Source organism: Achroia grisella, unplaced genomic scaffold (assembly GCF_030625045.1).
Source record: "Achroia grisella isolate CSIRO2021 unplaced genomic scaffold, CSIRO_AGI_Agris_v1 utg402, whole genome shotgun sequence".
Classification (NCBI taxonomy): Eukaryota; Metazoa; Arthropoda; class Insecta; order Lepidoptera; family Pyralidae; genus Achroia; species Achroia grisella.
Genome location: NW_026712841.1, coordinates 280,199 through 295,556, shown reverse-complemented (window position 1 = coordinate 295,556; position 15,358 = coordinate 280,199). Strand labels below are relative to the sequence as shown.

Sequence of the window (15,358 nt, the reverse complement as noted above, 5' to 3'; positions counted from 1 at the left end):
AAGGAATGAAGTAAATGTCAGGTTATAACTGAAACCTTTTAAAGCAATGATTGACTATTTATAGTGGGCTGACTTAGACTTTTTTCTCTGTTTAAATATTTTATGAAGGAGCTCAGTTAGAATTCGCATAATGACGGTTATACGAAAGTAAATTACTATTTGCAAATAAGTGCCTACTGCGCTTGAAAATTAAATGGATTATATAGGAATACTCGTTACTTATGCTACTATGCCACAGATTTTATAAAAGGTTCCATATTACTTATATTGAATGTTTCATAGATAAGACGTATTATTGCATAGATGCTATTGCTATGAAACTTTATATACACATATATATATATTTAAAAGGAGAAATATATAAAACATTTATATTTTTTTAACTATTTTATTACATCTAAACACATAAGTAACTAATAAAATTTATAAACGTAGATACGTGACTCTAAACTACTTTAGTTGAAACTTCTAGTTGTATAGGTAATAGAATAATAATAAAATATATAATATTAGCAACAAGAAAAACAAAGTACAGGCTTCAGTACAGTAAATAATAGAACTAAACGGTTAAGACATTGAATTCTGACTCGTTGACCGTCTTACAAAAATCTTGAAATCTCATAATAATGGTACACAGATTTAATCTGTAAATTAATTTTGTCGATATGCTGTGTATAGCAGTGTAAAATAGGAATACGACGTCGTAAGAATCTGAAAATAAAATACATTGACGTAAGTGAATTTTAGTACACAGGATTCTTTATCAGATATCTAATCTATAAATCTATACATATAAATAAAATTGGAGTGTCTGTTTGTAATATTGAAATAACCGTTTTTTACTACATGCATAGATACATATTGCACATATTGCAAAATAGTAATGATAATAATATTTTTTACAAATTTTGTCTGTCTGCCTGTTTGTTCCGGCTAATCTCTAAAATGGCTGGACCGATTTTGACGGGACTTTTATTGGCAGATAGCTGATGTAATAAGGAGTAACTTAGGCTACTTTTATTTTAGAAAAATAAAGTTAAGTTCCGGTTACGCGGATAAGTCGCGGGTACTGCTAGTAAAAATTATAAACGTAAATTCTACCAGGTTATTAACCTGGTAGAATTTACGTTTATTACAAAAACTACATTTTTACAAAAAATTACGTTATTTACAAAAACAATATATAAAATAATTAAGTACTTAGATATAGAAAATTGTCCTAGTTTTTAAATAAAAGAATAATCCAATATCATCGAGATTATACAGAAGTACGGAGTGTCTAAAAAGTCATCAAAATTAATTTACATGACAACTTCAATAAGTTGATATTATCAGCTATTCTGTTTTGTAATAAGTAATGTTTGAAGTTTTTGACGTTATAGGGAGATCTCTAGATCTAATGAACTAATATTAAAAATTCTTTTACCAATAGAAAGCCACATTATTTCTGAGTGTCTTAGACTATATATAGTCTAAGACACTCAGAAATAACCTATAATTCAAAATGTGAAATGACTTTTTCGTTGTAGTCGAATTTATAAAGTAAGTCGAAGAAAAAACGGTTGTTTGTAACGAGTTCTAGATAAAAGTTCTAGAACTTGACAATGACTACAAAGAATTCAACAATAACATGTTTTATATATTTATATATATTGAATCTTTTATATTTAAATCGCCATCAATATTAATTTTTATATTTAAAAAATACTTGGCGAGACATTAGTTGTAAGATAACCACTAATCAAACAATATTAATATTTATAATAGTAAACTTATAATTTCAAAAGTTTAAAACAAGATAGACTGCTCTTATATCTTTTCTCTCTCTTTAGACTTCTCTTTTACTGCATATAATTTTGACGAATGGTTAAAGAGATAATACGACAAAAATATGGAACCGCGACCGTGTCGTATAATCAATTGACTGACATTTCTATTAGATGGTTTCTTCTATTTATTATAACAATATAAGATAAAAATTTGATACAAGTACACTATGCAATCAAAACAATAAATGTATAATTTTAGAGATAATTTAAAATATTCAATACTCGAAACAATTTTATTATTGTTCGCGACTTTTTGACAGTCAGGAAATAAATCATATCAATCTGTACTAACCAAACTAAGTCATAACTAACTCATAATTTCATTATAAACAAAAATATTTACCGCCCAATGAAATGAGCACATATATATACTTATAACTTACCGATCTATAAGTATTCAATGTAATGGGGCTAAATTTCAATGCAGTGAAATAAAGCGGTCGCTGTGATCTGAAACAAATTTCAAATAATCACCACGTAGAATCACCACGAAGATTCATCAGGCACTAAATGTAAATATAATCGATTCATTAATTCTATTTACCTTTTACAGTTTTCAATTCAATGTTATGTATAACAAAAACTGATTGATGTATGTAATGTACCTATATATAATATTGATGTAGAACCAATAATTTTCCAATGACCATTCAAATTAACCCTCTTACGAAAGATCGTTAACAGATATAACCGGGTAACTTTCAGCAATTTCAAGCAACAATGATATATTTGTTATAACAAATTAAGCGAATTTAAGATTTTGAGATCTCTTAACTATCATTAAAGTGATCTGATGGTATCCGTGCCAAATCACTACGTATCCTGATCTGAAGAGAATTAACGAATACTACTAACAACACCATGTTACAAGAGAGCACTGATACCTATAGCACAGTTGTAATATCCAGTTTAAATTATCAGGGTCCTCATTTTGTGCTGCGCAACTTTCTGCCATTTAATTACCTAGCTAACTAACTAACTTCAACTATTATGTTTCTTCTTAATGTTGTAATCTTGTGGTTGTACAAATAAAGCATTATTATTTTTATATTAGTTCAAACCAAATTGTACAAGAAAAGAGCAATACCTCTCCAGCATTAGGAGGAGTGCTCGTCGACTCCGAATGTCGCAATTGTACCACCCACTCTCGTACACCGCGTCCGACACGCCTAAACTCTGCGTAAAGTAAATAGTAATAGTTATTTTTATTATTAGTATTTCTTTTTCTTTTTATTTTAACATTCGTAAGAGCGTCATAGTTAGAGATTTACTAGGCTAAGATCAGAAAGGTTATTCCGAAAGTTCAAATATGACCAAAACCGAAAACGTTGTGCCAATTTATATTTCCTACACTTTCCGATGACGGAAACACTGATAACTAATCAAAAAGTTATTGAAATATGATGGTGGTAATTTCCTCTATATCCAGGTTGCATTCAAATATATCTCATGACTGTTGTCACAGATTGTATACTTACAGCCAATATTAACGCATCGGTAAATCATGGCATAAGCAATTGGTAAAACTAACCGTGGTAAAGATGTCGTCAGCATACCAGCATACTATTCCCATTTGAGTCAATGCGGCGCCAAGAAAGAACTTACTACTCACTTCCATCACCGGATCTAGAAACTAATACATACAATATAACAATGTGTTAATAGAGAAAAAAAACAATAGTAGAAAAAAGTATTAATCAGATTGCAGATGTTTTATATTACGTATTGTTAATCCTGACAAAGGGTCAGCTTGAGAAATGCAAATTTAGACATAAAGTAAGTAATTTCATTGTTAACTAAGTTGTTTAATCTATAAATCTCATCATACTCACAACTATAGTAAACATAACACAGCAAATATCGACAGAGCTTAAAAGAACATTTATCAAGTTCACCACTGCAAAGGCATCCTCCAAATCATTGCCGTACCTGAAATATATAAGAAGAACATTACTTTAAGCGTATTTCCAGAACTTTCTATTAGGTTACTCATGAAGACTGTATGTGTGATACAACAGCAGCGTGTGGCACTGAATATATAGGATGTTCAGCGCTTATTATCGATTATAATATAGTTGTGTAGAACCTGTCATGGGTGGAATGTGCCCATAATCGCCACGCTGGGCATGCGGGTTGGCGATCGCAGTACACAGTTTCTCTGCCCATTATCAGTCTGTAAGATTTGAAACTGTGTGGATAGAACCGCGATTTATCAGTCGCTAAACCTCGTCTCTTGTTTAGCAGTATGTACCGCAAGTAGGTGAAATTGACTTGGAGCACTGGGTGTGGTGTTCGCACTCCCTTATATCTATATATAATATAGTAGCATAATAATGTGACTACATGAATAATGTTGATACTACCAGTTATAATTAAAAATGATAGTGAAATATGATTAATAAAAACCAAATAACTTTAACTGTGGATCGCTACAATAGTATTTACCTGATCAACCTCTGATGAATTTTTACCACTGCAACAATCTCGTCATAGCAATCAAGTGATTCTCTAACAAGTTTGTCCCCATCTGGTGTGCCGATACTTGTAATCTTGACTTGTAGTATACGTAGTAGCATGCTGATGTGACTTGCCATTGTTATAAAAAATACATCACAGCCCAGCATGCAACTCACGCACGCCATTCCTTCAAAAAAGTTCCATTTACACAATTAAAATCACAAATCACAAACAAATCGAAAACTACTTGTTGTTATTATATAATATTCATTCGTAGTTATTTTTCAATATAATTCGACCTCATCGTAATTGTTAATAGTGATAAATTGCAAGATAAATAGAGTATTCAAAACATACTAAATGTACAAAAAAAGAACATACCTGCAAATATTTCATACATATAAACTAATTCATGTACGACAGGCTTGGTTTGATCAAATGGATAGTACAACTGCCATACGTATCCTAAATCTGTGGGAATCCCTCTGGTTAATCGATAGATATGCAGGGCTACTGGAGTCAGAGTATAAAAGCTCACACCTATGACGTTCAAAAAGACGTATACTGCAATAAAATTATTGTTTTACTATACTGGGCAGAAAAGATGAAGATGTTTTGCCTCTTTCTTTCAAATGTTCTGTCTATTGTGGATTTACATTATTTTGTTTAATTGCACTACCATTAACATGTATAAACCACTAAAATTTCATCAATATATTTTTCATTCATAGAGGACAAACATTTTTATTTATAAAAACTATAATTATTGTTATAGTATTATTAGTTAAAAATATAGGAAAACTCACATATTTCTATAGATCGCAAAGATTTAAGACTACTATTTTTTATAGCAACCGCTTTAGCATTTGTCTCAGCAACAGGCCAAATGTCAGCTAGTTCTTTAACTACTTGACGAAATGTATTCTTCTTGTACCAAAGGGTCAACAGCTTCCCAAAACCTAGAAATATAAGCATTTTGTAATGTCTAGAAAATATCAGATCTGAACTAATGGTGTTTAATTATTGTGCATAATTAAACATCATTAGTTCAGATCTGATGTTTATTCACAACTACCTTCGACTATCTCGTTACCGAAATCTGTGCTTAGATTGGTATCACATGGTGCTGCGTTAGTTGTCTAGGGTTCTTATTTTTGCTAATATTATTCCAAAATATATATTGAAATTACAAAAGATTCTTGTAAAATTACAAATTATGTAACTAATATTTTCTATATACTTATCAAGTTAGAAAAAAATCAATTCTGTTTATTTCTTACAATGTGATATTTGACACTGAATAGAAGTAATCATTTATGAATATTATCATGATGATGAAAAAATATAATGCAAAGAACTTCTTCATAAGCGAGTAACTTTTCCTACATGACTAAATCATTTTTGATTTGATTTGATTATTGAAAATGAATTAAATTTAAACGGGTAATTAATTGCAGTTGTCTAAGATATTTGCTTCTCTCTGCCTTCCTGGTAGGAGATCAAGACGACAATGTGCGTTAAGATTTAATATATATATATATATATATATATATATATATATATATATATATATATATATATATATATATATATATATATAAATATCCCCTTGGGCACTTTGTGGCTAGACGTGCCGTATAGGTAGTTTTTTGTTGATCCTTTTTCACTTGTTGATCCGGAGGCCTTTTGTTGATCTAATGCCAGCTGACCATATATAAATGTTGATCCGTTTTGAGCCACAACTGTCACGACGAGTAATAATAATAATTAAGCGATTTATACACGATTTTATACAAATCCACCTTTTTGGCATACGAGCAGTTCTTGATCCAATTCAAACGGGCCAATCAGGGTGCAGCATTTGCCAAGGGCTTCCTCATTGGCACGTTTGGGCTACTACATTATGGCTACAGTAACTTAATAATGTCTAGCTAGTATTTCAAGAATAATAGTCTATCCAATCTAAATATTTATAGAAATCAGTCTGGAGTAACGTGACTCCAGATCAAACCTCAATACTTATTATTTTTTGGACGGGAATCTTTTCTTTTGTAACAAAGTTACTGAGCGAATAAAGAGAAGACGCAACGGCGGATCCAGGGGGGAGCGTCATGGAGGTCATGGGAGTCATGGGGGCGTCATGACTCTCCTCCCCCCCTTAGCCCAGGACTTAGGTAGACCACTAATTCAACTAAAAAATAATGAAACAGCAAATTTTTTTGCACGATCGGTGTGTTGGTGCAGTAGTATTAATTATAATTAAACATTGTTACTTAAAACATAACAGTTAAAGTACTATAACACTAAAAGCAAAATAGGTATTTTCAAAATACTTTTTCAAAATAAATTACCCTTTGAGTTTTTGTCCAAACCTCAGATATTTTATTTATTTTAGGTATATCAATCATTACATAGTATAGTATAAAACAAAGTCGCTGTCGCATCTAACAAGTACATAAATAAAGAAACAAGACTTTTTGGCTCTGAATATATTTCAAAAATCAATTACTTGTGTTAATCAATTTATATACTCGTTCTTATTTCATAGTACTTGTTTTGATCCGAATATATACAGATACCGTAACGGTCTATTAATTATGAATTTATTATACCTAACCTAGATATTTTATTTTGACGAAACTCCGTGTAGTAGTAGTATCCGATAAGGGTATGCGAACCCTAAGTATTATTTCAAAATGACCAGTAATTTCGAAGAAATAAGCCTTTGAATTTCAAATCAACTTACCAAACGGACGCTCAAGGTTCGATTCCCGCCACCGATTTTTTTTTATTTTTTTTTTTGTCTTTATTCTAATTTTAAATTAACTATTTTAATAATTAAATGAATTTAATCGAACAAAACGTTGTTAAGTATTCAATTAATTTTAATTTACATTACCTATTGTACTTTCTAAATTGTAAAGCAGCTAACAATTATAGTAAGATCTTATAAATAACTAACACAACAAGTAAAACATTTTAAATGTATTTTCTTTATTATTACAAATATTTTTTATGCATAATATAATAGTTAATATCTAATAAATACATAATGATCTGATAATCAAATTATAAGTACAGTCTCAAATTGAAAGTAAGAAAAACAGAAAATATAGAGAGAACTATAGGGATATAACAGAAAGATGTGAAAAATGGAGAAGGACAGTAAAAAAGTTACAAATTTAAATAATGTTGCCGCAATTTCTGTTTAAATGAATTTATTACATTATTATATATATTAGGCATACGACTAGCCTTATGACTGTTACTTTTTTTTTAATCTATACATCTATACATGTAAATAAAATTGGAGTGTCTGTTTGTAATATTGAAATAACCGTTTTTACTACTTGCATATGAATATAAATCCGGTACATACACCAAAATAACATATTTTACAAGTTTTGTCTGTCTGTCTGTCTGTTTGTTCCGGCTAATCTCTGAAATAGCTGGACCGATTTTGACGGGACTTTTTTGGCAAGTAGCTGATGTAATAAGGAGTAACTTACGCTACTGTTATTTTAGAAAAATAAAATAAAATTTCACGCGGACGAAGTCGCTGGGGCCAGCTAGTCTATAGATATACCGAGATTTAATATTTAAGTTGCTATTATGTTGTTGACAAAATTTTACTGTAATGTTACTATTACGTTATCCTACACAATTTGTATTATTTTGGATGAATAAATAAATAAATAAATAATAATCTATACATCTATACATACAAATAAAATTGGAGTGTCTGTTTGTAATATTGAAATAACCGTTTTTTACTACATGCATATGAATATATATAAGGTACATATACCAAAATAACTATTTTTATAATTTTAGTCTATCTGTCTGTCTGTCTGTTTGTTCCGGCTAATCTCTGAAATGGCTGGACCGATTTTGACGGGACTTTTTTTTGGCAGGTAGCTGATGTAATAAGGCTACTACCTAGTAACCTAGGCTACTTTTATTTTAGAAAAATAAAGTTAAAAACCACGTGGACGAAGTCGCGGGAACAGCTACTGTATAATATATTAGAGATACCTACGTGTTTTTTTATTGATGACTAGCTATACACGGGATTTCGTCCGTGTGGAATTTAACTTTATTTTTCTAAAATATAAGAAGTTAAATTCCACGCGGTACAGCTAGTTGTCGGTAGTCTAGCGATTTAGCTAGCACACTGCTTTGATTCCTGCTTGGTGGTCGAGGGTTCGATTCCTCGCACGCTGCAAACATTTGTATTCGTGAGTAGGATTGTTTGTAACGGTCTGGGTGTTTTCTATGTATAGATAATATATATGTATTTACGAAAAAAATCTTTGTATTTATATCAGTTGTCTAGTACCCATAACATAATCTTCAGCTAGCTTAACTTGGGTCTAGATGAAGCTGTGTGAATTGTCCTGAGATTACTATTATTACTATAATAAATCTTTTCAAATCAGCCGATGTTTATTTTTGCCATAATACGTGCTGTTACCATGTGATAATATTACGTACGTACTTATTAAACTATTAACTTATTATTAAATTATTAACTATTTATACTGTTTTAAATGTGATGCGTTCATTATTTATATTTCCTTTGAATTAAAGACAAATGTGTATATATATATATACATTTATATAAACTTGCACACTTAGTTGATCCAGCCACGATCCGTAGATATTGCTGATTCCACTGTCTCTCTCTTTCTATCACTATCTTTGTATTCTAATATGCGATGTTGCCGTTCCGGCATGGTCTCGGCCGGAACGGCAACATCGCATATGTTGCGCGTTGTTGCCAAATGTATTCGTCGATAGTAGTAGATACCTGTACGCGATATATATTTTTTCAACAATTTCCTGCAATAGTGAATCCGTATCGGCAATTTTTTTAAATGCACAAAGATTTTTTGGCTCTGAATATATTTAAAAATCATTTACTTGTGTGTTGATGAATTTATATACTAGTACATGAAGTACCTAATACTTGTTTTGATTTGAATAGGTAGCGATATTATGAATTTATTATACGTAATCTAAAGATTTTGACGAAATAAAAGTAATTAGTTATCTGTTAACCTTGACTTCATGCTGGCACCAGTATTATCAGATGATGAACATACTCTTCGAAAACTTACATACAGCAGAAATATCGTGTTTGGACTCATTAGATAGGTCTCGATGAATAGAGTTTAAAAAACTTAAAATAAATGGTAAATTAGAAATAATGTATAAATACCCCTTACGTAAAATTCAACCACTTTAAACTTAATAATAATAATAATTAGGAAAAGAGAAAAGCTATACATGTACTGAAAGTAATTGATGTCTTCCACACAATATTTTCACTATTAAACAACTCTGTTTGTTCAGTAAAAGTGTAAATACACTGGTAACCTTTAATCATATTTTATATGCAAACATTACATATACAAACCCTAAAGTTTTATTTCAGAATAGCCAGTAGTTTTGAAGAAATAAGTCTTTGAAATTGTACGTGTAACTTATATATATACTAGTTTTTTCACCATAACAAACAACACCAATATGGCCTAGTTAGTAGTTTACCTGTGTACCAATTAATAATAATAGTAATCTCAGGACAATTCACACAGCTTCATCTAGACCCAAGTTAAGCTAGCTGAAGATTATGTTATGGGTACTAGACAACTGATATAAATACAAAGATTTTTTTCGTAAATACATATATATTATCTATACATAGAAAACACCCAGACCGTTACAAACAATCCTACTCACGAATACAAATGTTTGCAGCGTGCGAGGAATCGAACCCTCGACCACCAAGCAAGAATCAAAGCAGTGTGCTAGCTAAATCGCTAGACTACCGACAACTATGTACCGCGTGGAATTTAACTTCTATATTTTAGAAAAATAAAGTTAAATTCCACACGGACGAAATCCCGTGTACAGCTAGTCATCAATAAAAAAAACACGTAGGTATCTCTAATATATTATACAGTAGCTGTTCCCGCGACTTCGTCCACGTGGTTTTTAACTTTATTTTTCTAAAATAAAAGTAGCCTAAGTTATTACATCAGCTACCTGCCAAAAAAAGTCCCGTCAAAATCGGTCCAGCCATTTCAGAGATTAGCCGGAACAAACAGACAGACGGACAAAAATTGTAAAATATGTTATTTTGGTGTATTATGTACCGTATTTATATTCATATGCAAGTAGTAAAAAACGGTTATTTCAATATTACAAACAACAGGCTTCAACATTCTCAAGTACCACAAAAAAGATGTTTTTATTAAAAACAAGCTGTTCCCGTGACTTCGTCCGCGTGGAATTAAACTTTATTTTTCTAAAATAAAAGTAACCTAAGTTACTCCTTATAAATCAGCTACCTGCCAAAAAGAAGTACCGTCAAAATCGGTCCAGCCATTTCAGAGATTAGCCGGAACAAACAGACCGACAGACAGACAGACTAAAATTATAAAAATTGTTATTTTGGTATATGTACCTTATATATATTCATATGCATGTAGTAAAAAACGGTTATTTCAATATTACAAACAGACACTCCTATTTTATTTATATGTATAGATGTATAGATTATTATTTATTTATTTATTTATTCATCCAAAATAATACAAATTGTGTAGGATAACGTAATAGTAACATTACAGTAAAATTTTGTCAACAACATAATAGCAACTTAAATATTAAATCTCGGTATATCTATAGACTAGCTGGCCCCAGCGACTTCGTCCGCGTGAAATTTTATTTTATTTTTCTAAAATAACAGTAGCGTAAGTTACTCCTTATTACATCAGCTACTTGCCAAAAAAAGTCCCGTCAAAATCGGTCCAGCTATTTCAGAGATTAGCCGGAACAAACAGACAGACAGACAGACAAAACTTGTAAAATATGTTATTTTGGTGTATGTACCGGATTTATATTCATATGCAAGTAGTAAAAACGGTTATTTCAATATTACAAACAGACACTCCAATTTTATTTACATGTATAGATGTATAGATTAAAAAAAAAGTAACAGTCATAAGGCTAGTCGTATGCCTAATATATATAATAATGTAATAAATTCATTTAAACAGAAATTGCGGCAACATTATTTAAATTTGTAACTTTTTTACTGTCCTTCTCCATTTTTCACATCTTTCTGTTATATCCCTATAGTTCTCTCTATATTTTCTGTTTTTCTTACTTTCAATTTGAGACTGTACTTATAATTTGATTATCAGATCATTATGTATTTATTTATACATTTATGGGTTATATATTTATGTATGTATATTGTTATTTTTTTATAGAAATGTATATTTTGCTTTGTATTTATATATCTTTTTTTGACATTTCTTATTTATATTAGTGCACCGCCAATAATCTTTCGCTGCACCACTCATGGTTGCCTGGTAAATAACGCGGCAAGATATTAAGTCCGCCACATGTACAAATTTTTTTGTGCATTAAAGTTAAATAAATAAAAAAAATACAATACTGTTTAATGAAAATGCGTATTGTCTAGTGCTTTGAGATGTATCAAAATAAGGTCAACAAAAAAGTCCGTGATGGTATATGTCTATCTCTCAAGGATAACCAACAATAACCATTTTTTATCTTTTATATTTTACGGGAATTTTTTTATCGTATGTTTCCCTTAAAATCATGTAAACTATGCTATTGGTCATAATCTAAAGAAATAATAATATTTTATAGTGAAATATCCACTATAAAATAGTAATGTAAGTAGCAATGTAATTCGTTACGCGCGAATCAGCTGTTATAAGGTCAAAGGTCGGTGCACCCCGCGTATTTGATAAATAGTGCTTCTCTGGATGTCTTTAAGAGAAAATGGCAGTATGTACGTGTATATGTACAAGTCCTTAAGTGTTAAGTTTTTCAAATGTACAATAAAGAATAAATATTTTTAAGTACAGTACTTATACATTAATATAATACCTACTTTTTACTTGTATCTATTGTCATCAAAATTAAATTATAAGTTCTTAACTTGACCACGACTATGTGACCCTCTCTTGGCGCCAAAACGAGTGAAAAAATGAACAGCATACGACGACGACGCATACCTATAGAGTGGAGCAACTGCTTATTCAGTTTTATTCAACTATTTAGTCCCTCCACCGTTACAATGAATGGAGGCGGATATTACAATGTATGTAGCATTGCGAATATAAAATATCTAGATTAGGTATAATAAATTCATAATTGATAGACTGTTACGGTATCAGAGCCAAAAAGTCTTCTTTCTTTATTTATGTACTGTTAGATGCGACATCGACTTTGTTTTATACTACACTATGTAATGATTGATATACCTATGTAAAATAAATAAAATATCTGAGGTTTGGACAAAAATTCAAAAGGTACTTTATTTTGAAAATACCTATTTTGCATTTAGTATTTGAAATACAAAACTATTTTTGTTTTTAGAGTGACATTTCTATGAATTCACTGTCGATAGCGAGCGGTGCGATGGAAAAAGATAACCGTTTATAAAAATATAATAAATAGCGCTGGACAATTAACACAGACTGATACTGAACTGATATAAATAGATATTTTAATCTTGTAAATACATATATAATATACATATAAAACACCCAGACCGATGAAATCAATCGATGACCGATGAGTACATATGTTTGCACCGTGCGAGAAATCGAACCCGCGACCATCGGATGTAAAGCGGTGTGACCACCGAGGCAGTCGAAATACATAAATAATCTTATGAATTTAATTTATTCTAATTTGTTTGTGTGCGCGGGGTGCGGTGTACGGTGCTCCCCCTGCCTCCACCGTTGCTGGAGCTTGCATGTATGGAGCATTGCGAATATAAAATATCTAGATTAGTAAATTAATAAATTCATAATTGATAGACCGTTACGGTATCTATATATATTCGGATTAAAATAAGTATCGCAGTAAGGACCAGTATATAAAGTGATCAACACAATTAATTGATTTTTGAAATATATATACGGAGCCAAAAAGTCTTTGTGTATTCAAAAAATATCTAATTTGTTTGTGTGCGCGGGGTGCGGTGTACGGTGCAGGGGGGACCCTGCCTCCACCGTTGCTGGAGCTTGCATGTATGGAGCATTGCGAATATAAAATATCTACATTAGTAAATTAATAAATTCATAATTGATAGACCGTTACGGTATCTATATATATTCGGATGAGAATAAGTATCGCAGTAAGGACGAGTATATAAAGTGATCAACATAATTAATTGATTTTTGGAATATATTCAGAGCCAAAAAGTCTTTGTGTATACCAAAAATTTAGCCGTTCGGAGCCAGTCATGCACGAATTATTAGTAAAAAATGTGTCGATATATATGGCCACATCGCAAAATAGAATGCGACGTTGCCATACCGCCTGAGATATACGCGATAGGAGTCAAGTTATTCAGTGCAAAAGGTGGAATCGGCAAGTGTTTAGGTTGTGGCGTGATCAACAAAGTGCCCAAAGAGGTGTTTATATATATATATATTTAGATATAACATTGCATACTTACTAATTATCCCATATCCAATAATGTGTAAATTACTCCCAATTAGTTGCTCCAAAGAAACCAAATTATGAAAAATATAGATTATATATGCATGTTCACCAATTAATATGAGAAGTATAAGGGATAATGCTGCCACAAAATATCCTAATACAAATATTTTTTTGAAATATGTGGTCGGTATTTCGTCAACAAATGATAGTCCTACATTACGAATGAAAAAGTTACAAAATCGTAGCGTATTGTGAATTTCTTTCTCAGCAATTTTTTTTGTATCTTCTGACATTGTTTTCAATTATTAGTTTCAAAATAATAAAATTGAAAATCAACTAATTTGTACCTTAATGACGACAATTCCAACTTATAACTACAATCTTATTAAATGATGAGTGAGTATTTATAGTATGCTAACATAGACATTTTACTCCATTAAATATTTGATAAAGGGGCTAAGTTATGAGTAATATAATGAGAGTTTCATAACAAAAATTATGGTTTTCGAACATGTCTTTTAGGGATTGCCTAATAAAATATTTATTCAAGTAATATAATTACTTTTACAAATATATAATGACATGGTAAAAAAGATTGTATGTAGTTATTTTGATTTATATTGTGATATCACTTTAAAAATATGTTATACGTTTGTTTTTGTCTGTAATATTTTATTGTACATTATACATTTTTTATTTAAATATATTAAAACCTTTACCCAGTAAAATTTACATATTGATACACGATGACCCACTAATTTTAATATAACTGAAATGCAACTCAATCTATATTGAATATTTATCATTTGGTATATGTTTTGTTCTAAATTAACCGGGTAAAATAATAATAAAGTTTTATTCGTCTTATGTAGTTTATTATACCGCTATGTTTCAAGAACTCTTAAATTAAGTCTCCATGATAGAACATCTAAATGTACTATCTTGTACTGCAATGCTTAACTAACCTTTAGTATGATACATTAGGTACTATTAGAGAAATAGAATTGTGCCTGTAGCAAACAATAGTTACTAAAAACTATTGTTTTCAAATATATTTGTTCATTAAAGACTTTTAATGAACAAATATATATTATATAAAATATAATATATTATTCCACAAAGATTTTCTTAATAATTGTATATATTACTATATTTATTTTTATAGCAATAATAAAATTATTGTAATGAAATGAAATTGAAATTCTTTTTTGTTCTCCTCACAGAATTAAAACAAACAATTTACATACACAATACACAATGTACAAATATATACATCAATTGTTATGTCTACAATAATAATATTCATTTTCAAGGATCAGTACGAAGGAAAAATAATATAGTTGAATCCTTTATTTCCCAGAAAAATAGTAGGTATATCAATATCAATACGAGTATTATTAATATGAGAATAAACTACTGTATTGAAGTAGCGTTGGTTTTGGTGGTGGAAGACAGATTAATAAGTAAATATAACAAATATGTACATCAATTTTCTGGCTAAAATATAACTGAAAATTATAAAATTAATTGGATTTAAAGTAAAAGCGACTAAATTTATGGCTTTAACGATATCA

At 30.3% G+C, this 15,358-nt stretch overlaps 1 protein-coding gene across 1 annotated transcript; it reads right to left on the bottom strand.

Moving 5' to 3' along the window:
• Nucleotides 1-651: 651 nt before the first annotated feature.
• On the bottom strand, nt 652-14,289 carry LOC131844225 (odorant receptor 4-like). The gene is made up of 9 exons (XM_059193047.1): nt 13,798-14,289; nt 5,093-5,245; nt 4,668-4,850; nt 4,275-4,473; nt 3,662-3,758; nt 3,361-3,462; nt 2,917-3,005; nt 2,213-2,279; nt 652-711 (listed from the first exon to the last, which is right to left on the bottom strand). Exons 1-9 carry the CDS (start codon nt 14,075-14,077, stop codon nt 652-654), a joined length of 1,230 nt encoding a protein of 409 aa, XP_059049030.1. The 5' UTR covers nt 14,078-14,289.
• Nucleotides 14,290-15,358: the final 1,069 nt, after the last annotated feature.

Excerpts from the sequence above, each read along its gene's own strand:
- LOC131844225 (XM_059193047.1), bottom strand. The coding sequence starts at position 14,077 with ATGTCAGAAGATACAAAAAAAATTGCTGAGAAAGAAATTCACAATACG. Across the intron at positions 4,474-4,667 it reads TATGTATGAAATATTTGCAG|GAATGGCGTGCGTGAGTTGC; the intron begins GTATGTTCTTTT and ends ACTTTTTTGAAG. Across the intron at positions 3,759-4,274 it reads ATTCATCAGAGGTTGATCAG|GTACGGCAATGATTTGGAGG; the intron begins GTAAATACTATT and ends TATATATTTCAG.